The 23,437-nt window shown below is 38.8% G+C and overlaps 2 protein-coding genes and 1 long non-coding RNA gene across 3 annotated transcripts; all 3 read right to left on the minus strand.

The window, feature by feature from the left end:
- Nucleotides 1-44: 44 nt before the first annotated feature.
- On the minus strand, nucleotides 45-13,607 carry LOC129918087 (26S proteasome non-ATPase regulatory subunit 2). The gene is made up of 3 exons (XM_055998436.1): nucleotides 13,491-13,607; nucleotides 12,270-13,425; nucleotides 45-1,839 (listed from the first exon to the last, which is right to left on the minus strand). The coding sequence occupies exons 2-3, from the start codon at nucleotides 13,317-13,319 to the stop codon at nucleotides 181-183; spliced, it is 2,709 nt and encodes a 902-aa protein (XP_055854411.1). The 5' UTR covers nucleotides 13,320-13,425; nucleotides 13,491-13,607; the 3' UTR covers nucleotides 45-180.
- A 788-nt stretch (nucleotides 13,608-14,395) lies between these two features.
- Nucleotides 14,396-15,039, minus strand: LOC129918096 (uncharacterized). Its single transcript, XR_008772924.1, has 2 exons — nucleotides 14,734-15,039; nucleotides 14,396-14,667 (listed from the first exon to the last, which is right to left on the minus strand). It is a non-coding gene; the product is annotated as an uncharacterized LOC129918096 (long non-coding RNA).
- A 2,800-nt stretch (nucleotides 15,040-17,839) lies between these two features.
- Nucleotides 17,840-21,732, minus strand: LOC129918097 (E3 ubiquitin-protein ligase Topors-like). Its single transcript, XM_055998447.1, has 4 exons — nucleotides 21,585-21,732; nucleotides 21,308-21,525; nucleotides 21,002-21,239; nucleotides 17,840-20,768 (listed from the first exon to the last, which is right to left on the minus strand). The coding sequence occupies exons 1-3, from the start codon at nucleotides 21,624-21,626 to the stop codon at nucleotides 21,002-21,004; spliced, it is 498 nt and encodes a 165-aa protein (XP_055854422.1). The 5' UTR covers nucleotides 21,627-21,732; the 3' UTR covers nucleotides 17,840-20,768.
- Nucleotides 21,733-23,437: the final 1,705 nt, after the last annotated feature.

Consider the following 23,437-nt stretch of genomic DNA (forward strand, 5'->3'; position numbering starts at 1 on the left):
TCGATTTTTATTTGTTATCATACGATTTATGGTTGTTTGCTTTATATTTTATTTTTTTTTTTAAGTTGAATGAATAGAAAATAAACATATTATAGCTAAGAAATTAAAACAGAAATAATTAGTACATAAGAACATCTAATTTGTTTTCAGTTTGAAAAAAAAAAAAACACCATAAGAAATTTACTTCACATAATTGGGATTTTTCTTTAAAATAACAAATCCTTCCATCACTGGTGTTAAAGTTATGTACTCATCTGTTGCCAATTCAGCTCGTTCACCCATAGCCAATAGAACGGGTGTTGTGTGTGTCTGGAATCCGGTAATAGTTTTGGGTTTACCAGCTTGTCCGACCACATCAATTGCCATACCCACTCGAACTGGTACCTGCAATTGATTCAGTTCCTCATCAAATGTGATTAACATGCGGGCTTGCATTGCTGGAACCAAAGAATACAAAAGGTAATGAGAACGTCCTAGGATTAGATTCTTAACATCCAAAAATGAAACCAATGTAGCCATTAGACCAGCTACTGCCATTGGATTCATCAACTGACGATCACTGTGATATGGACTTAGAGTAAGTGTACCCTTGCCTAAATGAGTCAAACTTTGTGCAATGCGAACCATAAATAGATTACTGGGATCCTTTTGATGGTATTGAGCGAGTTGACGCAACATCGACGCAAGACGGGCATTATTTGTTCCAGCTCCTGACAAACCCATTGCAAAGATAGCATTATGGGCAACTTCAGCATCACTATCGTGAGAAAACTTGCTCAAAGTGTCTAAAATGTTTAATTTTGGATTTGAAGCAGAAATCAAACCCAAAGCCAATGGAACGGCTCGACGAATACATGGTTCACAATAACGGAGGAGGTTGCCAAATGACCTAAATGCCATTTCAGCTCCAATATCTTCTCCCATGGCAATCAAGGCAATTCCGAGAACAGCAATCGATTGGGTGCCAGACAAATCCTTCTCGCGTTCCTTCTCCTTTTCAGCCTTATCCTTCTCTTTGTTCTTCTTTTGCTTATCATCACTACTGTCCGAACTTGATGTTTCATAATGATCTGAGCAAATGTGAAGCAATTGTTGGATCTTGAGGACATTTCCAGTTCCAGCGTAAGCACAAATATCTACCATTGTTGTGGCCATTGATTTGTATGGTTCATCGAGAACTTCCAAAGTGCTCATAACTGCTTCGGTGGCTTTTTGTCTTCCCAAATACAACAATCCCAAACCCAACATCAAGAATCTAGTGTAAGTATCACGGAGATCGGTCTTGCTTAGGCCCATTATTGTCTGCAATAGAATCTCAGTTACCTCGGCATTGCAAGAGCCCACACTAATCAAACCCATGCTAAGAGCTGTAATGCCTAAAACTTCAATATTTGCTGCATTCTTGCGATCAGAGTTAAATACTGTCTTCAATGTATCAATGACAATGGAACGATTTGAACCTGCATAAGCAATTCCCAGTCCTAGAATAGCTCCAATTCTCATTGAAGTATTATTATTCTCAATATAATCAGAGAGTAAAGCATGAGCTGGATCGACTTCATTTCGAATGCCACAATTGACAATTCCACAAGCCAACAAAGCTCCTGACTTAATATAATCATCAGTGGAATACAAATATTTGTCAATCATTGCCAAACCACCATCGACATCCCAAAGCAAAATGAGTCCCAACGAAGCTGTGGCACTCAACATACCATGCTCTTTGTTCTTGTACAACCATTTGTTGCCATCCTCACTCAAAAGCTTGTCCACTCCGAATCCAGCATTGACAAATCCATTGACAAAGCTGGCAGCCAAGTTTTGTTTGGCAGAATCCACCTGAAAGTAAACAGAGATTTTTAAATTTCTGATCATGAATCCGTTTATATAAAATTATTTACAAAACAATATATTTATTTAAATCCAAAGCAGATTCGTTGTATAAAATATGAAAAGACTTATTTTATTAATGAATATACATAAATATCTAAATGAAAACGAGTGTATAAGTGAAGACGTAGTTGTGTGTGCTAAAATTTTTGAAGGTGCAATAAACCAAGGTCTTTCGGTTTTACAAACGTACGTTAAACGTATAATTTAACGTATTTACAAACCTTGCATTTTATTAGAACTATTATAGAAGTACTAGAAATTTCTACAAGTCTCAGTGCAAAAAAGCCAAACATGTACAGCTGTGTTCAAAATAATAGTAGTGCCTGCATCAAAATAACATTTTTTATAATTACGGTGCTTCTACGGTTAAAAATTTAGTTTCTTTGATGTCAAAGTTTGTAACGGTCAATTACTAATAAATGTATCATAGTTTTAAAATGAAAAAGAAGGTTCCAAATAATTTTTCATTGACTTTTGGTTGTTCTTTCTAATTTGACCTGCTCAAAATAATAGTAGTTAAAGTTATTTTTGAAGAATTTAAAAGCGGTTTATAACATAGAATATTTATTTTTGGTTTAAAAGTAAGTACTCATATAATAGGAACAATTTTTCAACAAAAAACGATTTGTTTCGGTTTTAATCTATTTAAAGTTCGAAGTGCAAAACACTGCAGTTCGGATAGCGGAAACTTTTACGAAAGCTGCTTGAAGAAGGGAAAACCTACTTGGAAATTCAAGGTTTTATGAGAATGCTCCCCTGCAATGGTAGCCAATGCAATAAACTCAACGAAAAACCCGAAACGTGCGGTAGAAAAAGAAAAAAGACCGTCGTAGATGACAGGCGTATTGTCCAGATGAGCAAAGTTGAGCCTTCTGCATCGTCGTTTCAAATCCAGAAGGCTTTAAGCCTGGATTGCAGTGCAGTGAACATTCGGAGGCGACTGTTAGAGACTAATTTGTACGCTTGAAGTTCACATAAAGTACCGCTGTTAACAAAGAAATATGTTAAAATACTAAAATTTTCGACCCTCCATGTTTAACTTTTTCCGTCGTATACTTTGGAACATATTCCGTATTGGGTGGACGTCGGACGTATTCTGGAGATCCAGTACCACCAAAGAGGACAAATTTGCTCGCATCAGTAAACAATATGTTACGCTATTACTTCGCTGGCCAGTTTATGTAATCTTTTACAAACTGGATACGCTTTTTAACATGTTTCACAGAACTTTTCGTGGACTTCAAGCGTACAAATTAGTCTCTAACAGTCGCCTCCGAATGTTCACTGCACTGCAATCCAGGCTTAAAGCCTTCTGGATTCGAAACGACGATGCTGAAGGCTCAGCTTTGCTCATCTGGACAGTACGCCTGTCATCTACGACGGTCTTTTTTCTTTTTCTACCGCGCGTTTGGGGTTTTTCGTTGAGTTTATTGCATTGGCTACCATTGCAGGGGAGCATTCTCATAAAACCTTGAATTTCCAAGTAGGTTTTCCCTTCTTCAAGCAGCTTTCGTAAAAGTTTCCGCTATCCGAACTGCAGTGTTTTGCACTTCGAACTTTAAATAGATTAAAACCGAAACAAATCGTTTTTTGTTGAAAAATTGTTCCTATTATATGAGTACTTACTTTTAAACCAAAAATAAATATTCTATGTTATAAACCGCTTTTAAATTCTTCAAAAATAACTTTAACTACTATTATTTTGAGCAGGTCAAATTAGAAAGAACAACCAAAAGTCAATGAAAAATTATTTGGAACCTTCTTTTTCATTTTGAAACTATGATACATTTATCAGTAATTGACCGTTACAAACTTTGACATCAAAGAAACTAAATTTTTAACCGTAGAAGCACCGTAATTATAAAAAATGTTTTTTTGATGCAGCCACTACTATTATTTTGAACACAACTGTATATATATTGAAGCTAAAATAACTGAAAAAGCTGGTGATAGGTTTTTAGAAAACTTAAGAAAAAATATAATCTTAATCAAGAAAAAAGTGAGGTTAATGAACTTAATATAAATGGCATTCAAACTAGAAATGATTTTGACAAAGCCAAATGCTTTAAATAAATATTTTATTGAAAATATTGAAGAAATATGTGAAAGTATTCCCGTGGTGTCATATTCGGATAACATTCCAACATTATGAAAATATTTTTCGGTTTCATCAAATCAACCTAAATGATCTTAAAGAAGCAGTGAAAGTTATAAGATGTCCCGAAGATGTGCCGAGCATATCCCGAAGATGTCCCGAGAATGTCCCGAGCATGTCCCGAAGATGTCCCGAGCATGTCCCGAAGATGTCCCGAGCATGTCCCGAGCATGTCCCGAGCATGTCCAGAGCATGTCCCGAGCATGTCCCGAGCATGTCCCGAGCATATCCCAAGCATATCCCGAGCATGTCCCGAGCACGTCTCGAGCATGTCCCGGAGATGACCAGAAGATGTCCCGAGCATGTCCCGAGCATGTCCCAAAGATGTCCCGAAGATGTCCCGAGTTTGTCCGTAAGATGTCCCGAGCATGTCGCGAAGATGTCCCGAGCATGTCCCGAAGATGTCTTGAGTTTGTCAATAAGATGTCCCGAGCATGTCCCGAGCATGTTCCGAGCTTGTTCCGAGCATGTTCCGAGCATGTCCCGAGCATGTCCCGAAGATGAACCGAATTTGTCCCGAGCATGTCCCGAAGATGTCCCCAGCATATCCCGAGCATGTCATGAAGATGTCCCGAGCATGTCACGAAGATGTCCCAAGAATGTCCCGAGCATGCCCCGAGTATGTCCCGAGCATGTCCCGAAGATGTCCCGAGAATGTCCCGAGCATGTCCCGAGCATGTTCCGAAGATGTCCCGAGCATGTCCCGAAGATATCCCGAGCATGTCCCGAAGATGTCCCGAAGATGTCCCGAGAATGTCCCAAGCATGTCCCGAAGATGTCCCGAGCATGTCCCGAAGATGTCCCGAGCATGTCCCGAAGATGTCCCGAGCATGTCCCTAAGATGTCCCGAGCATGTCCCGAGCATGTTGCGAAGATGTCCCAAGCATGTCCCGCACATGTCCCGAGCATGTCCCGAGCATGTCCCGAAGATGTCCCGAGCATGTCCAGAGCATGTCCCGAAGATGTCCCGAGCATGTCCCGAGCATGTCCCGAAGATGTCCCGAGCATGTCCCGAGCATGTCCCGAGCATGTCCCGAGCATGTCCCGAGCATGTCCTGAGCATGTCCCGAGCATGTCCCGAAGATGTCCCGAGCATGTCCCGAAGATGTCCCGAGCATGTCCCGAAGATGTCCCGAGCATGTCCCGAAGATGTCCCGAGCATGTCCCGAGCATGTCCCGAGCATGTCCCGAGCATGTCCCGAGCATGTCCCAAGCATGTCAAGAAGATATCCCGAGCATGTCTCGAAGATATCCCGAGCATGTCCCGAGCATATCCCGAGCATGTCAATAGCATATCCCGAAGATGTCTCGAGCATGTCTCTAGCATGTCCGGAAGATGTCTCGAGCATGTCCCGAAGATGTCCCGAGCATGTCCCGAGCATGTCCCGAGCATGTCCCGAAGATGTCCCGAGCATGTCCCGAGCATGTCCCGAGCATGTCCCGAGCATGTCCTGAGCATGTCCCGAGCATGTCCCGAAGATGTCCCGAGCATGTCCCGAAGATGTCCCGAGCATGTCCCGAAGATGTCCCGAGCATGTCCCGAAGATGTCCCGAGCATGTCCCGAGCATGTCCCGAGCATGTCCCGAGCATGTCCCGAGCATGTCCCGAGCATGTCCCGAGCATGTCCCAAGCATGTCAAGAAGATATCCCGAGCATAACTCGAAGATATCCCGAGCATGTCCCGAGCATATCCCGAGCATGTCAATAGCATATCCCGAAGATGTCTCGAGCATGTCTCTAGCATGTCCGGAAGATGTCTCGAGCATGTCCCGAAGATGTCCCGAGCATGTCCCGAAGATGTCCCGAGCATGTCCCGAAGATATCCCGAGCATGTCCCGAGCATGTCCCGAAGATGTCCCGAGCATGTCACGAGCATGTCCCGAAGATGTCCCGAGCATGTCCCGAAGATGTCCCGAGCATGTCCCGAAGATGTCCCGAGGATGTCCCGAGCATGTCCCGAAGATGTCCCGAGAATGTCCCGAGCATGTCCCGAAGATGTCCCGAAGATGTCCCGAAGATGTCCCGAGCATGTCCCGAAGATGTCCCGAAGATGTCCCGAAGATGTCCCGAGCATGTCCCGAGCATGTCCCGAAGATGTCCCGAGCATGTCCCGAAGATGTCCCGAAGATGTCCCGAAGATGTCCCGAGCATGTCCCGAGCATGTCCCGAAGATGTCCCGAGCATGTCCCGAAGATGTCCCGAGCATGTCCCGAAGATGTCCCGAGCATGTCCCGAAGATGTCCCGAGCATGTCCCGAAGATGTCCCGAGCATGTCCCGAAGATGTCCCGAGAATGTCCCGAGCATGTCCCGAAGATGTCCCGAGCATGTCCCGAAGATGTCCCGAAGATGTCCCGAGCATATCCCGAAGATGTCCCGAGCATGTCCCGAAGATGTCCCGAAGATGTCCCGAGCATGTCCCGAGCATGTCCCGAGCATGTCCCGAAGATGTCCCGAGCATGTCCCGAAGATGTCCCGAAGATGTCCCGAGCATGTCCCGAAGATGTCCCGAGCATGTCCCGAGCATGTCCCGAAGATGTCCCGAGCATGTCCCGAAGATGTCCCGAGTATGTCCCGAGCATGTCCCGAAGATGTCCCGAAGATGTCCCGAGCATGTCCCGAGCATGTCCCGAAGATGTCCCGAGCATGTCCCGAAGATGTCCCGAAGCATGTCCCGAAGATGTCCCGAAGATGTCCCGAGCATGTCCCGAGCATGTCCCGAAGATGTCCCGAGCATGTCCCGAAGATGTCGCGAAGATGTCCCGAGTATGTCCCGAGAATGTCCCGAGCATGTCCCGAAGATGTCCCGAGCATGTCCCGAAGATGTCCCGAAGATGTCCCGAGCATGTCCCGAGCATGTCCCGAAGATGTCCCGAGCATGTCCCGAAGATGTCCCGAAGAAGATGTCCCGAGCATGTCCCGAGCATGTCCCGAAGATGTCCCGAGCATGTCCCGAGCATGTCCCGAAGATGTCCCGAGCATGTCCCGAAGATGTCCCGAGCATGTCCCGAAGATGTCCCGAAGATGTCCCGAAGATGTCCCGAGCATGTCCCGAGCACGTCCCGAAGATGTCCCGAGCATGTCCCGAAGATGTCCCGAAGAAGATGTCCCGAGCATGTCCCGAAGATGTCCCGAAGATGTCCCGAGCATGTCCCGAGCATGTCCCGAAGATGTCCCGAAGATGTCCCGAGCATGTCCCGAGCATGTCCCGAGCATGTCCCGAAGATGTCCCGAGCATGTCCCGAGCATGTCCCGAAGATGTCCCGAAGATGTCCCGAGCATGTCCCGAGCATGTCCCGAAGATGTCCCGAGCATGTCCCGAAGATGTCAGGAAGAAGATGTCCCGAGCATGTCCCGAAGATGTCCCGAAGATGTCCCGAAGATGTCCCGAGCATGTTCCGAGCATGTCCCGAATAGTCTAAGAGCCGACAGCATATTTTGGCAGTTTTGATATAACCGAAATTTGAGTATGCACATATCTAGATATGCACCACAGTATGTCAACGGAAAAAGTCTGGCAGTGATCTTTTTCAGCTTTCCCTTGCCAGACGCATCCAAAGTGCAGCAAAAAATCAACTTTTGGCGTTTTGGTATAACCGAATAAATGATACACCAAAAAATCACAAAAAATCCCCTGATTTCGAAACTGTGGGTACCGCAAGTTTCTTTTTCAGCTTTCCCCCCGCCAGAAAGCTTTAAAGCATTTTTAAGTGCATTTTTCTAATAAAAAACCTAATTACTTATTTTCTGTTAGGTATTACCGAATGATGGTAACAAATTAATATTCTATGTATATTCCAGGTCTAGAAAATTCTGAAGTCAAAATGCATTTCGGATTTTTTCCCAGACCCCCATATAACAAAATCTAACATTCCCGTACTATTGAGATACCTTTTAGGGCGCCTGGCAGAGGGTAGGCTGAAACAAAACTGGCTTAAACTACATTTTCTTAAACAGGAAAAGGCAGAGAAAGTTAATATTTGGCCACCATATGGTTACTCTAAACAAAAAATATTATTTCAATTTTATAAGAACAAAACAGAAACTAGGTGTTTTTTGTATGGAAAAACCTGTTTGGGAAACCTTTAAGGGCGTCTGGCAGAGAGAAGCCTGAAAAATATCTGGCTTAAACTTATATTTTCTAAAACAGGAATAGACATAGAATTTTTATTTGTTACCATCATACGGTTATACCCAACAGAAAATAAGCTATTAGGTTTTTTTATTAGAAAAATGCATTTCAAAATGCTTCAAAGCGGTCTGGCGGGGCGAAAGCTGAAAAAAAACTTCTGGCACCCACATTTTTGAAATCAGGGGATTTTTTATGATTTTTTGGTGTATCATTTATTCGGTTTATACCTAGCAAAACGCCAAAAGTTGATTTTTGACTGCACTTTGGATGCGTCTGGCAGAGGGAAGGCTGAAAAATAGCTGGCTAAAAATTATATTTTCTAGACCTGGAATATACATAGAATATTAATTTGTTACCATCATTCGGTAATACCTAACAGAAAATAAGTAATTAGGTTTTTTATTAGAAAAATGCACTTAAAAATGCTTTAAAGCGGTCTGGCGGGGGGAAAGCTGAAAAAGAAACTTGCGGTACCCACAGTTTCGAAATCAGGGGATTTTTTATGATTTTTTGGTGTATCATTTATTCGGTTATACCAAAACGCCAAAAGTTGATTTTTTGCTGCACTTTGGATGCGTCTGGCAAGGGAAAGCTGAAAAAGATCACTGCCAGACTTTTTTCGTTGACATACTGTGGTGCATATCTAGATATGTGCATACTCAAATTTCGGTTATATCAAAACTGCCAAAATATGCTGCCGGCTCTCGGTCTAGAAGATGTCCCGAGCATGTCCCGAAGATGTCCCGAAGATGTCCCGAGTATGTCCCGAGAATGTCCCGAAGATGTCCCGAAGATGTCCCGAGTATGTCCCGAGAATGTCCCGAGCATGTCCCGAAGATGTCCCGAGCATGTCCCGAAGATGTCCCGAAGATGTCCCGAAGATGTCCCGAGCATGTCCCGAGCATGTCCCGAAGATGTCCCGAGCATGTCCCGAAGATGTCCCGAGCATGTCCCGAAGATGTCCCGAAGATTTCCCGAGCATGTCCCGAAGATGTCCCGAAGATGTCCCGAGCATGTCCCGAGCATGTCCCGAAGATGTCCCGAGCATGTCCCGAAGATGTCCCGAAGATGTCCCGAAGATGTCCCGAAGATGTCCCGAAGATGTCCCGAGCATGTCCCGAGAATGTCCCGAGCATGTCCCGAAGATGTCTCGAAGATGTCCCGAGCATGTCCCGAAGATGTCCCGAGCATGTCCCGAAGATGTCCCGAGCATGTCCCGAAGATGTCCCGAGCATGTCCCGAGAATGTCCCGAGCATGTCCCGAGCATGTCCCGAAGATGTCCCGAGCATGTCCCGAGCATGTCCCGAGCATGTCCCGAAGATGTCCCGAAGATGTCCCGAGCATGTCCTGAAGATGTCCCGAGCATGTCCCGAGCATGTCCCGAAGATGTCCCGAGCATGTCCCGAAGATGTCCCGAGCATGTCCCGAGCATGTCCCGAGCATGTCCCGAAGATGTCCCGAGCATGTCCCGAAGATGTCCCGAGCATGTCCCGAGCATGTCCCGAAGATGTCCCGAGCATGTCCCGAGCATGTCCCGAAGATGTCCCGAGCATGTCCCGAAGATGTCCCGAGAATGTCCCGAGCATGTCCCGAAGATGTCCCGAAGATGTCCCGAGCATGTCCCGAGAATGTCCCGAGCATGTCCCGAAGATGTCCCGAAGATGTCCTGATCATGTCCCGAGCATGTCCCGAAGATGTCCCGAGAATGTCCCGGGCATGTCCCGAGCATGTCCCGAAGATGTCCCGAAGATGTCCCGTACATGTCCCGAAGATGTCCCGAGTATGTCCCGAGCATGTCCCGAAGATGTCCCGAGCATGTCCCGAAGATGTCCCGAGAATGTCCCGAAGATGTCCCGAGCATGTCCCGAAGATGTCCCGAGCATGTCCCGAAGATGTCCCGAGCATGTCCCGAAGATGTCCCGAGCATGTCCCGAAGATGTTTATTATCAATGAATGGAAAAAGAAATGGGGAAATGGTAACAAAATGCTACTTACAAAAAAAACTGTTTAAATATGGGATTAGAGGGAATGAATTAAAGTTGTTCATTAGCAATTTAACTAATAGAACGCAGATGTTTATATTAAAGGATACTTCGTCAAGTTCACATAAAAGTATCCATTGGTGTCCACAAAGAGCAGTGCTTTGAGTTTTCATATTTCTGTTGTACATAAATGTCTTTGGTAGATGTTTTGCTGATGATACTCTAATGTCTATATGTGGTAAAAATTTTAAGGATTGTGAAGACATTATGGATCAAAATCATGGAGGTGGGATATTTGAAGGACCGAATTCTTAAAAAATCAACTTTGTTTTATTTCATGTTCAAATGTTCGATTTAGCTATAATATGTCGGTTCATGAACGGGCAAAGTACAAAATGCATTTTTTACAATTTACCGCAAAACCCCAAAATTTAGTAGATGGTGATCTCTTCAAACGACTTTAGAGGTCTAGAAGTATTATCAATGCACATGAAGTATCATTATATTAAGAAAATAATATTATGCAACTCCGAAATACTTAGGCCATGAGTAATTTTTTCTTTAAAAATGCAGTTAGGAGTGTAAGACCACATTATGTGAATAAACGTTCTAATTTCGTTTTCGATTGATCGTCCGAAAGAAGATTTTTAAATCAGAATCCAGAATCAGAAGCACTCACACATTCAAACCTTCAAACGTCAAATTTGCCAAACTTCATTTCTTGTTTGTTTTTTGATGCGATTGTTTTACTTAATACAAAATTTAATTAAATAAACTCTTGAAAAGTTCCACAAAATTAATATTAATGTTAATAAAGTGATTATGAATATTCTTACTATTTCCTATCTTCATCATCTACATAGTCGTCAAGTGATGAGGGAGATTGTGAAAAAACACACATACATACATAATACATACACATGAAACTTCAAACTGAAAAAAACTGTGTTTGGGTGTTTTTTTGGCGTTCAGTATCGGAGGGCTCTTCTGGATTAGCAATGATAGATGCAATGAAAAAGAAATGGAAACTTTTCTAATCAAAACATATATATTCCTAGATGCGTGTCTATTTGTACTTGTTCTGTAGGGCAAGTATTGGTTTCGTGTCGAAAAAAAATTAAGTTTTTAATCAAAACCAACATTGCGATGATGGAGAATTCCAAAAAGTGGGTCTCTCAATTCCGTCCGTCCGTCTGTGGGTCCATCTGTACACACTTCCATAGCCTAAACGCGTGGGCGGATTTTCTTTAAATTTGGTACAGATAATTTTTATAAAATTCTGAAAGTTGTTTTTTTTTGTTTTTTTTTTTTATATCTCACTTAGAAAGTGTACCTCCCATAATTTTTTTTTTAAACCAAATAACTCAAATACGGCTCTAACGATTTTGATATAACGATATCAATTTTTTTATTTATATACAGGGTGTCCCAAAAGTAATGGATCAAACGAAATATGCTGATAGACCAACTTTAGGGCTCTCAGAATTTGGTAACTTGTTCATCCCAAATCCTTACGGTTTTCGCTTTAATGCAGTTTTTGTGAAATTTCGAAAAATCCCGACTTGGCAACAGTATTTTGCTTCCTCCTTTCATAATTGATTTTTGTTTTTTTACAATTCTTTCACTAAAACATTGTCTAATAATAAGAAATAATTAATTAATCCATGTTCCATGTTTTATAAAAATTCAATTTCTGAAAAGAATTTGTATGGTGTGACACAGGTTTGAAGTTGAAAACATTGTTTGTTTATTTCTTTTTGAATATAAGCCTCGATTTTTGTTTGTTATTTTGTTCTGAAAACCTCTGTTTTTTTGCATTCAAATTATAATATCTTTCGTTCTAATCTCAACTTTGGAAATTTTTGAAAACTGCATAATAAAAGTAAGAAATTAAGTTTTTATAAAACTTGACACTGGTTATTAATTTGCAGCAAAATGGCGTATGAAATAAAAAATATTTTGATTAATTATTTCTTATTAATTTAAAAATTTTAAGGATTGTAAAGACATTATGCAAAATTAACTATCTTCTAAGAAATAATCTAATTTAAAAAGACTGAATTGTTAAAGTATTAAGTATTTTAACTAATAAATAAATTACAATTACCTGAATCGATGGAAAACGAGTTCTAGCATTGTCCAAATGCGACTTATAAATGTCTTCGGGAGTTTTAGGTTCCATAATGTCCAACTCTCGAGCCAAGTTCAAAAAGTTCTTATTCAAATTAGCGTTTGACATGATTTCCATAAGATCATCGTACTCTGGAATCGATTCGTCCAACTCGAGACAAACCTGCTGACGGGCTAACATGAATGCCAGCTGCTTCTGGACCGAAGGATCCTTTTGCTCTTTGAATATCTCAGCAATAATATCCATATCATTTAACATCAATGCCAAACGCATTGCCTGAGTATATTGATTGAATTTGCGTGACAAATTCAAAGCTGTCTGAAGGATAACCAAGTTATCTGGTTCAGGGACATATGGATAACAGCTGTGTAGGTATAAGCAAACTCTTGGATAAGCTCCTTCATCGACATAGTCTAACAAAAGATGCAAATGCTCAATTTCGATTAAAAGATCACAAGCATCTGCTTCAGCATTGTGTTCCATATTATAAGGAACAATCTGTTTGACCAATTCAATCAATTGAGTCTGGAATTCTCCAGTTGTCTCTAAATAATGGGCAGCGATTTCGCCAGACAAATGACGAACATATTCATGACCCCATTCGCCAATCTTTTGCTCAGGATCACACAAGAATCGATAAGCCAAGCAGTCTTTACCACTTCCCATTGTCATGGCTAAAACCGAAATAATATCGGCACAAACCATACGGGATTTTTGTTCGGGCATTTCTTTGTAAATATTCTTCATGGTCTCGTAATGGGGTCGCATAAATTTCAATGGTTTTGGGACAGAAGTCATGCTTGTTGTTGAAGCACGAATTAACTTACCCATTACCTCAAGAGCGGGGAGATACAAAGACTTATCGGGTTCTTGTAAACGTGTTACCAACATTTCCAATTCTTCCTGAAGTTGTTGATCTTCATCGGAGAGTTCTTGTTGTTCTTTTTCTTCAGTATCTTTTTTTTCTTCAGCTGGTGGAGCTGTGGAGGGTTTTGGTTGTTCGGCTTTTGCTGTTTCACCCGTCATTTTGGATTTTTTCTTTTTTTTTTTGTTCTTCTTTGTGGGGAATTTGTGTGACGTATGAATGTGATTTTTTTGATAGGATTTTTAACAAAAAAACGTCGATTTGACTCTGTATTTTTTAGAAAATAATTTAAATAAAATATTAGTTTATTAAATTTTTATTGAAAAACTTACTTTTTATTGAAAGAAATATAATTATTTCAATAATAAAATTTTTTTGTTAATTGCAATTCGGCGTTTTTTGTAGCTGGAGATTACAGTGCGTTTTTTAATGCTGTCAAATTTTTATGCAGGGTAGACAACATTGAGAAATTAAAAATGATGACCTATAGGGGGACATGTAATCGAAATTTTTTATCGATTTAAAATGAATGCATTCAGGATAGAAGAAGAGGTATTTTTTGATAAAATACTAGGTGGATTTTTTGCGCAACAAAAAACGAAAAAAATTCATTTGAAAAAATAAGCAGATCAAGCAAAATTTTAGCTTCCATAAAACATTTTCTCCAAAATTTGGCCGAGCTAAAATTTAAGAATATCAGCTGAAGTACGCAGTTCGCGCTTAAAGCCTGGTACGCTGCTCGCGCTAAATTTTAGCTCCCATACAAATTATCGAAAATTTTTAGCCAAGATAAAATGGATCCCATACAAATTATCGATAACTTGTATGGGAATTTTATCTCTGCTAAAATTTAGCGCGAGCAGCGTACCACCCAACTAACAATTTTGATGTTATAACGATGGTGAGAAGCTTTTTGTCATCACTAATTTCACACCTAAAAGACTCATATAACCCTGTTTATCATCAAAAAGGCCCCCTTTTTTTACTCCTATTAAACCTATAAGAAGTACAATGAAATACTCCTGTAAAGTTTTTCATCAGTAGCCGAATGTGGTATTCGATCCTATAAATGTGCGAAGAAGTACACTGTAAGACTACTGTAAGGTTTCTCATCAGTAGCCGAAAGTGGTATTCGATCCTATAAGCCTTCCACAGAATTCTTATTGGAAGCATAATAGGACTATTCAATACTCACCAGGAGGGAGGAAAAAAATCAAATAAAATAAAAAACCAGAAATTATTTATACAATTTTTAATTTTAATTTTTATTTTTATAAAGAAACACAAGTCAAATTTACCCAAAACAGCACATCCTTGACCTGGTTCTTTGTCCAAAATAATTTTCGAACAGAATCGCATTGTTGTTGGGCTGAGAATCCGTGAAGAAAGGCTTCAGATTTTATCTTATTTGGAAGATTGCAGTCTCTACGAACTAAACTAGTGATAACGAGCTGCTTTCTGTACAAAATCAACTTCATGCTCAACTTTACCATTACACCAGGAAGACTTCTATAAATAAAAAACAAGAGATGAAAAAACTAATTGATTTGTGAATGTGATTGATCGAAAATTTACCTGGATAAGAAAGTACACTACACTTGATGTTTCCTCCCAAAAACAAGCATGTTATTCTCCTTTCCAGTAAGGGTGGTATCAGCGGCATATTTTTCATCTCCACCATTACGAACAATTGAATTCATGTTAGAGTCATGATGCTCACTTTTAAAATATTCAATATAGTTTCCAAATATTTGTTGCAAATGGCTTTAGAGCCACCTTCAGCAATGAGCCATGGTTAGCAAGGCAGGCTTACGTGGCAACGGATCGTTACCTTGTACGATAGTCGGCCATGCTCTCCAAAATTCCAAAAGCTTAAATGAACTTTTAAATATAAAAAAAATATTTAAAATTTTTGGGAAAAATATAAATATACATAAGAAATAGTCTTGCCTTCTCAGAGTCCAGTACGACAAAAGCTTGAAGAGTGTTAAGAACCATAGCAATCGACTTCTAGTAAGTCAATTCAGCAGTTTTGTGTCTAAAAATGAATGGCACCAAATAGCAGCAGCAGCAGCAAACATTTAAACAATAGATTCCATGTGTGCGACAAACTGTTCTGGTGCTATATCGGTTAATGAAGCACCTAATTCACTTTGCCTTGGATCAGCTTAAAAAATTGTAAGACGTCTTGAATCCATTATCCCTTCTTTTCAGCTGCATGACGAATCAAAACACCAATAAACTGTGCAATGGCATTGCGAACGGATTTTTCGTCATCGGATCGTCATAAGTGCATTGAGCATTCCTTGTTTAATCCTGTAAATTAATAAAAAAATAATTAATGTTATATCGGGAGAGAAAAACTGCATTGCACGCTTAGAAAAATAATGTATGACAAAGAAGAAGATAATTAAATTTCCAAGAACTTTGGTCTGATCACCATTTCTATAGGACCCATAGCTTTGGAAATATAGAGCGATTCACGTTTTCCAAAATAGCGGATTTCGCCAGGGGGCTGGCGTCCCGAAAACCAGAACACTTACGGCCAATTTCTTCACATAAGTCCTAAGTCAGCTTAGTACCCGGTCTAGCTAGGTCAGGTCCTAGCACTAGTACTCGGTTCTAAGGAAAAGTTAGTACCTGAGCATTTCTTCACATTTATAGGACCTGATCTAAGTTCACAACGCGGTCCTAAGAAATAATTCGTATAAAACTGGTATAACTGTCATTTTGACAATATTTTGATGCTTGAAATATTTTATTTGATATTTCAACAGATTTTACAAAATATTAACAGACAAAAAACAGTCAATTCATGAAATTAACATTAAAATAATTTAAAAAATATTGTGACGATTGAAGAACAAAGACAACAAGAAAAGAAGATAAATTCTATCAAGAACCTTCACTATCAAGAACGACGAGAATGTGACGATTTTGTGCATAAGTGCCGGCATGCCTGATAGCTAGTTCACTAACGACTTGAAGTTAATTCAATAACCTGGGAAAGCCACAGAGAAACCAATTTATTTTATTATTAAAAAAGACAGTTTATATATGTATATCTCAATAAAAATAACATTTTTGAAAACTGAATCTTTATTGTTTTGGTGCAGTTTTGTTTTATAGCAGTCATTGAATGAAGATAATTTTGATCATAGTCTGCAATACTATTTGTAAATAGAATCTTCTTGCAAAGACATTTTGTGTTGAAAATTATTAGAGAGATGTCGGACGGCCATCACTGATGACCGTAAAATAGTGCAGAAAGAATATATTTTGAGCGAAAATTGTATGCAGGTGGCTTCAATTATACTTTCATAAACTGTGGTTTTCTTATTAGAAATGGATAATCTTCTGCAGTGCCAACGATTTTGTTCCATAATAATTTATTCAAAAACTGCATTGCTATTGCGATACATCTTTAAAAAAAATACAAATTACAAAATGCCAAAATTAGAATAAAATTCAATAAACTCAAAAATTACACAATTCAAAAGACACCAAAGCTCAAAAATGCTCATTAAATTTTTAAATAAATTCAAAAAATCCAACCAAATCAAGTATTATCGTCGCTAGACTGTCGATTTTTAGGTTCTAACTTTTAGGAAGTCCTAAGCAAAAATCGGTACCAATTTGACAGTACTAGGACTTAGTACTTGTGTGAAGAAATCACTTGGTACCGATTTGAGTACTAACGATTGGTATAATAACCAGGTCCTAGCTGATTTTGAGGACCTAGCTAGTACCGAGTCCTAACTAGTACTCGGTCCTAAATTGACAGTTCTAAAGCTTAGTACTTGAGTGAAGAAATGAGTTGATACCGATTTGAGTACTAACTTTAGGACTAGGACCGGTACTAGCGCTAGGACTCTGTGAAGAAATCGGCCGTTAAGCTTTTTTAATACCCCTCTTTCAGATTTGAAAAATTCAAATTTACTAACTATCCTGTGCTACAAATCTGCATGTGCGCGGGGTCCCATACAAGACCGTGTACTACATTTTTTCAACCAAACAGTTGAGTGACTAAAAGTTGAATGTGCGCGACTAGCCTAAGTCTTCAAATAAGTCAGACAATTCAAAATGCACTTTTGTTTTTCTTTCATTTTTATATGCAAATTGCGATATTGGATTTAGTGTCCAATTCATGGACAGAAGTAAGAAAAATGTAGTTAGGGCCTTTACGAGATTATGGGCAGTATAATATACCCCCTTAAACTCACTCCACCGTTTGAATATTTTGGATTATACCATACAGCTAACTGTAGCATAGTTTTCTGAAATGATATTTTGGGGATTTCTAATTTTTAAATTTTTGTGATGTATTTTATAAGGATACAACTTGGCAAAATCGTCTTATTCATATACCAGACTCAAATGTAAAACCTCACCAAATATTTAACTTACTTTTTAATTTCCTCTCTTTCTTTTTCCATTTTCATAAGAATTCCTCTTTGCTTCTTCCAACCATGCAATTTGACCTCAATTAAAGCTTTTTCTCGCATTTTAAGTAATGCAACTAAATGGTCTGATTTACTTTTGAATCAATTTTTCGTACTAAAGGAGAAAAATAACAGTAATAACTAAAAATCATTAAAATTAAAATCTTAACTTACCATTCCAATACTCGAATAATTTACAGTCGACGCCGAAAAACTCCTATTCAATGACAACACAGATATTTCGATATCAGATTTATTAAAAATTCTAACAAATACATTATCCATTGAGGAATTTATAAATTTCGACGAAAATCTAGCTTGAGATTCTAAAGAAACTTTATAACTTGGTGGTGGTACAGTTGATAGTAATTCAACTCGATCATTATAATCCCCACGCGAAGTGTTTATATGACTTTTAATATAGTCATCATGTTGCGAGGTTTCTAACGAATCCAAAGAGTATTGATTTCCTGATATATTCTCCTTGTTGGGTGATTCGCCAATATTTTCCAGTAGAATTAAACATTTCAAATGGAAAAAATTAGATCGTGCATTTTTTTTTCATAGGATGATAGAGGGGATCACTGGGAGCTTAAAACCAGTTTTTCGGGAAAATCGACCTTGTGCTTAAGCCTCCATCTTGGATTAAAGGTAAAACACGTTTTAGTGAATAACTTGGCCATTTTTGATTTTTGACAAAAATTATATATGTAAAACTTGTAGAAAATTTTATTTTCTATAACTTTTGTCTTAATAAATTTTTCTATATGACCTATATTTTTCGAGTTAATTTGAAAAAAACTATACCCCTACTCAGCTTAAACTTTATACCCGCTTTGATTATAGATTTTAAGATCAACGCAATATGGGAGTGTTTTTATATGTTTTTGGGGATGATAAATCTAGCTGCAATGTTAGTTTTTGCAAATTCATGAAATTTTATAAACAAAAGGAACTATCTCAAAATCGGAAAGTGTCGTTTTAAACAAGATTAGTGAATATTATAATTGATGTCTAGCAAGACAAGCAAGTTTTTGAATTTTTCAATTCGGTTCATTAATGCCTGAGATATGACCAATTGTTTATAACTCACTCCCTCTTTTAAGCTTTTATTATAAACAATTGGTCATATCTCAGGCATTAATGAACCGAATTGAAAAATTCAAAAACTTGCTTGTCTTGCAAGACATCAATTATAATATTTACTAATCTTGTTTAAAACGACACTTTCCGATTTTGAGATAGTTCCTTTTGTTTATAAAATTTCATGAATTTGCAAAAACTAACATTGCAGCTAGATTTATCATCCCCAAAAACATATAAAAACACTCCCATATTGCGTTGATCTTAAAATCTATAATCAAAGCGGGTATAAAGTTTAAGCTGAGTAGGGGTATAGTTTTTTCAAATTAACTCGAAAAATATAGGTCATATAGAAAAATTTATTAAGACAAAAGTTATAGAAAATAAAATTTTCTACAAGTTTTACATATATAATTTTTGTCAAAAATCAAAAATGGCCGAGTTATTCACTAAAACGTGTTTTACCTTTAATCCAAGATGGAGGCTTAAGCACAAGGTCGATTTTCCCGAAAAACTGGTTTTAAGCTCCCAGTGATCCCCTCTATCATCCTATGAAAAAAAATTGCACGATCTAATTATTTCCATTTCAGCTTAATTTTTTGTACATCCCGACTGGGCTATCATGAATTGTTTGAGTTCTTGTTGGTGTTTGCACTCCAGTTTCTTCTGAAGACACAGTTAATGTTTGTGTTCCCAGAGAAATAGGTGATTGATTGAGTGTTCGAGATGATGATTGGATATTTTTAATTGAATTTTGTGAACTTTGTGATGCTCCTTCTGGAATTTCTTCTTCGTTTGACGAAGAAACCGAAGAAGATTTTCTTGATTGTTTTGAAGATTCTCGTCGAACTTCATGGATACTACTATCAGTTTGTGTTTTAAATGATTTTTTAGATCCAAGTTTGCCTTCGGCGTTGTATGATTCTTCAAAATCTGACACATATTCAGCCAATTCAACACGATTAGTTTTCAAAACTGAATTAGTCTTCTTTTCAGGACTGAAAATTTGTGACTTAACCAAGGTTGTCTTCAACTGCTGATTAACTTCGATTACTTGCGAAAGACTTCGATGAAAGTCATCCAAGAGTTGACGAAAATTAACACTTCCATCTGATCTATTTGTAATCGAACCAGTTTCCCCTCTTCGATGCGAAGAGGTAGTACTGGAATTTTCAAAATGATCCCCTCTTCTAAGAGTGATATTACTCATCATTGACTTGAAATTAATATGTAAATTCGTAATATTGTCCATATACAGCGGACTTAGTGCTTCTGATTGAAAATTATTTGATCTTTCATTGAAATTCTTCTTTTTCTTCTCCGGACTTGAGAATATAGAACTAGAGACCGTTGTGTCATCATCGTCATGAAATTGATGTTGCTGTGGTGGCTTCGGTTTGGGAATGCTTAATGTATTATTCGACTCAGGAAGTTGTATTGATATCGAACTGAAATTGTATGTAACTTCTGAGACTCTTCTTGATAATCTGGGTTCGTTGATATTTTCCTTATTCGAAGATGATTTTTCAACTGATTTAAATAGAGATTTATCTTTTGCATCAATTATTCGCCTTTTAACATTGTTATTTCGCTGGAGTTTTGGATAAGAAACTGGAGTTTCTGTGGAAGTTTTCTTCGACACTTGTTGTTCCATTGAAGAGGAGGAAGATGACGCAACAGCTGGAGGATTTGCAATAGCTTCTAGTTAGTTTCTTGCGAACTGCCATAATAAGGTTATAAGGATAAGCTTGAACTAATGTTGGCTTTAGCCAATAAGGTAGTTCAGTATTTTTTTGCTGTTGTTGGCCTTTGGAAGATCCTATTGGATCGACTTGAACAGATTTTTCACGGACTGAAGTACGTGATCGAAGTTTTGCTTCTGGTATTTTCAAATCCAATTCGGGAGAACTTTTTGGTTTTAGCCTTCTCCCGGATAGATTTGATTCCGATAGTTTTCGATCTCTACTTTTGTTGCTACTTAAGGCGGATTGTTCTTTGTCATCCCCTTTGAATCTTGATGAAGCGTGTTCTATGGTTTGTGGTGTTAGATGATGTGAAAGAAGATGTTCTCCATTTGTCTGTAATCTGGAAGTGAGAATAGCTACCTGCGATGTAAGATTATCTATAATTAGATTTTCTGTCAATATTTATGTCCTTTATGGCACTGAAGGAGTGATTTTTGAACTCAGGCTTTCGCAAGAGACCGATTTTCTTGTGATTTTCAGCCAATGGACTTGGATCTTGATGCTTCGATGGTGAAGTCTTTGCATCTACATTATTAACTTTATCTGCCCATTTTCATTCATTAAATTACTTACCTATAAATAAGAGCACTCTGGCAGTGCAAACAATTTTCTATCATAAACATATCTTCTCCATAGTTGACTCAAGCTACCACTGCCCGTCTCGCCTTGTATAGTTTCTTGACTATACATGTCCAACAACTGAGACGGTGGTGGCAGTATTCTTCGATAATACGTCGAACTACTACGAATCACATTAGCATTGGCATTATTTGATGTCGAAGATGATGTTCCTGTTAAATCCAATGTATTCCTTAAAAGACAAAAAAAAAAGGAAATTAGAATTGCAAGGACTTAAGGAAAGAATCTATTCATTCTTACATGGCCAAATCATCCATATAGATGTGAACAGGTCGATTATATAATGATGGCAGTCTTGGATAAAGGTGTGCTGGTATTGTGAATGGAGCAAACGAATACGGATTTGGTGGTACCGGCACTGGCTGTTGCACCAGATACTCCTCGAACTGGTCAAATGATTTGACATTGTGTATATTGGATTTAAAGGTTTGCTTGCACAAAGGACACTCTGGTTTGACCTGTGTAAGAATAAGAAAAACATGTAAAAGTACTCCAGATGACTCATCAAAGATAATACCTTGCTACAATCAAGTAAACACTTGAAACAGAATTGATGCATGCACGAATCAGTGAAACACTTGTTTTTGCATTTCCCAAGGCAAATTGCACAATTCGGAGGTGGCTTCCTCAGAGTTATATGTCTTCTGACGGAGCTTGGCTGGACTGTTTTTGTTAATTTTATAGAATGAATTGTAAATAAACTCTAATAATTCACTTTGTTCAAAAACACTCTGCTTTTGTAAATCACATCTTCATTGTAAATTTGAATTTTATTGAAATTAAAACGTATAGATTTTTCTATCACTTTCTGTTCGAATATATCGAAGTACACGTGTTTCCTTTTAAATAAGTATTTTCCTTTCGAAAGATTTTCTCTAAGCTTTTCATCAGGTTATGGGCCCAGGTCTCGCAGATTTTGTTTAAACGTTTTAATTGAATTAATTTATATAAAAAAAAAAAACGAGAATATGGCTTCAAATGTTGTATCGTTAGAAAAGCTGAAGGGGCGAGAAAATTACGATGTATGGAAGATTGCGGCCAAATCCTATTTGGTAATTAAAGGACTTTGGGGTTGCTTCGAGGCAAATTTGGAAGCCACAGCAACTGAGGCACAAAAAGCCACCGATCTGAAGGCGAAGTCTGAATTAATTTTGTTGCTTGAATCGCAAAATTATTCATACATAGCGGATTCTTCTACGGCTAAAAGTGCATGGGATAGCCTTACGAATGCATTTGAAGATACTGGTCTCTGTAGGAAGGTGGATTTGCTGAAGCAACTGGTTCAATTAAGACTGAACGAGTGTGAATCCATGGAAGACTACGTGAACAAGATGGTGATGACTTCAATAAAGGTAAGGAAGGCAGGTTTGAATATAGACGACGAGATTGTGGCGTCGTTGATGTTGGCGGGGTTGCCAGAAGATTTCAAGCCACTAGTGATGGCTGTTGAAAATTCAACCAAGTTGTTAACTAGCGATGCTGTGAAGACTCTTCTACTACAGCAAGTCAAATACGATGCCAAGTCATCTGGAAATGCAATGTACGTCAAACCGAAGTTCAATTTCAAGAAAAACAAGTCACAATCAAAATTCAGGTGTCACAACTGTGGTGAAATCGGCCACTTCGCAAGGCAGTGTCAGAATAAGAAGAAATTTGGCAACACGTCAAACGATATTGCTATGTTTTCATCGTTTTTAGCAAAAAAAGAAGTCTCAGGAGATGCCTGGTACATAGATTCAGGGGCATCGGCACACATGACGAAATCGAAGTCATTGTTGAAGAATTTAAGACCATCAGAGCATAGAGAGATTGTTGTTGCAAATAATGCAAAATTGCCAGTGAACTGTGTGGGTGATGTTAGTTTGACTCTTGTGGATGGTATGAAAAAATCAAGTGCCACGATATATGATGTCCAATACGTTCCAAATTTATGCGCAAATCTGATTTCTGTTAGCCAATTAGTCAAAAATGGGAAAACAGTTCGATTTGAAAAGCAATGCTGTAAAATTTTCAATGAACATAATGAAATGATAGCATCGGCGTCGTTGGTTAACTGTATGTACCGATTAAATTGTATTGTACCTAAACCACTTTTAAATTATTCCATCGCATTGAGTGCTCAGAACGAAACTCAATTATGGCATCGTCGAATGGGGCATATCTGTGAAGACAATTTAATAAAATTGAAGACAGCGGTTCATGGTGTATCGTTTGATGCAAAGATGGATGAAAAGTGTGTTGTATGCATTAAAGGAAAGCAAACAAGAGAACCATTTAAGTCGATTGGTACCCGTGCGAATGCTCCTTTAGAGCTGGTCCATTCAGATGTTTGCGGACCGTTGCCAGTGAAATCCTGTTCTGGGAACAGAT

Source organism: Episyrphus balteatus, chromosome 4 (genome assembly GCF_945859705.1).
Source record: "Episyrphus balteatus chromosome 4, idEpiBalt1.1, whole genome shotgun sequence".
NCBI classification, from domain to species: Eukaryota; Metazoa; Arthropoda; class Insecta; order Diptera; family Syrphidae; genus Episyrphus; species Episyrphus balteatus.